General features: G+C 48.2%; 1 protein-coding gene across 1 annotated transcript in view; it reads right to left on the bottom strand.

The window, feature by feature from the left end:
- Positions 1-440: 440 nt before the first annotated feature.
- LOC103213081 (natural cytotoxicity triggering receptor 1) overlaps positions 441-872 on the bottom strand; it is a 5,974-nt gene continuing 5,542 nt past the window's right edge. Inside the window, exon 6 of the mRNA XM_007958975.1 lies at positions 441-676. Coding sequence (XP_007957166.1) covers positions 441-676 — 236 coding nt within the window. The remainder of the gene's footprint in view (positions 677-872) is intronic.

Raw genomic sequence — 872 nt, 5'->3', positions numbered from 1 at the left:
TCATGTGTGTCACAGTAGAACTGTGCCCCATGGGGTTTTCAATGGCTGAATTTTGGGGAGTTGTTCACCATGCTTTTCTTCTGAGGCACTTTGGGTGGACCAGACCCTCCAACCCTTCAGTTAACAGCTGAGTGTGTTAACCACACACACCATTCAGGAAATCCTCATCAAAAACAAGTATCTCTACTTAGCTCACCACGTAGCCACCTGGAGTAAAAGATTGCCTTTCCAAAGCCTACCTTGCTTCCAGATGAGGCAAACTGTTAGTCTTGACCATTGAGAAGTAAATGAAAGGTTTGCATGAGGGTTTCCAAGACAACTTTATAACAAACAATTGGCTGGTACTTATCCCTTCCCCCTTCTTCCTTCGATACCGTTGTCCCTGTGTTTCCTGCAATGACTCCCTCCACAGGCCCAACACGAGCGCACACAACCCCATCTCAGAACCAGCTTTCAGCTCTGCCTGTGGCCACCGCTTCTCTTGGAAATTTGTTGAGGTGTCTTCGTGCTCCGAATCTTCTCCGGTGTTCCCAACTCGAAACCCTGATGGCTCTCTCTTGAGTCCTCTTCCTGCTGAGCCAGTCCATAACCAGCAGCCCTACCATGGCCATCAAGATGAGGACAGACATGCCAATCTGAAAGAAATTCTGGGCAGTGTGATCCCAGAAGGTAAGCTCTGGGATCAGAAGAACAGAGAGATCGCTGATGGGAACATACGTGCACCACTGGGAAAAACAAACAAACAAACAAGCAAACAAAAAACCCTAAGCACTGCCACTGAGCCGATCCCAACTCATACTAGCCCCCATTGGGTTTCCAAGGTTGTAAATCTTTGTGGAAGTAGATTGCCCCATCTTCCTTCCATGGAGTGG

This window comes from Orycteropus afer, unplaced genomic scaffold (genome assembly GCF_000298275.1).
Source record: "Orycteropus afer afer isolate SDZICR_OR568_19922 unplaced genomic scaffold, OryAfe1.0 scaffold01268, whole genome shotgun sequence".
NCBI lineage: Eukaryota > Metazoa > Chordata > Mammalia > Tubulidentata > Orycteropodidae > Orycteropus > Orycteropus afer.
The sequence above is the reverse complement of the archived record's forward strand: the minus strand, read 5'-3'. Positions and strand labels throughout refer to the sequence as shown.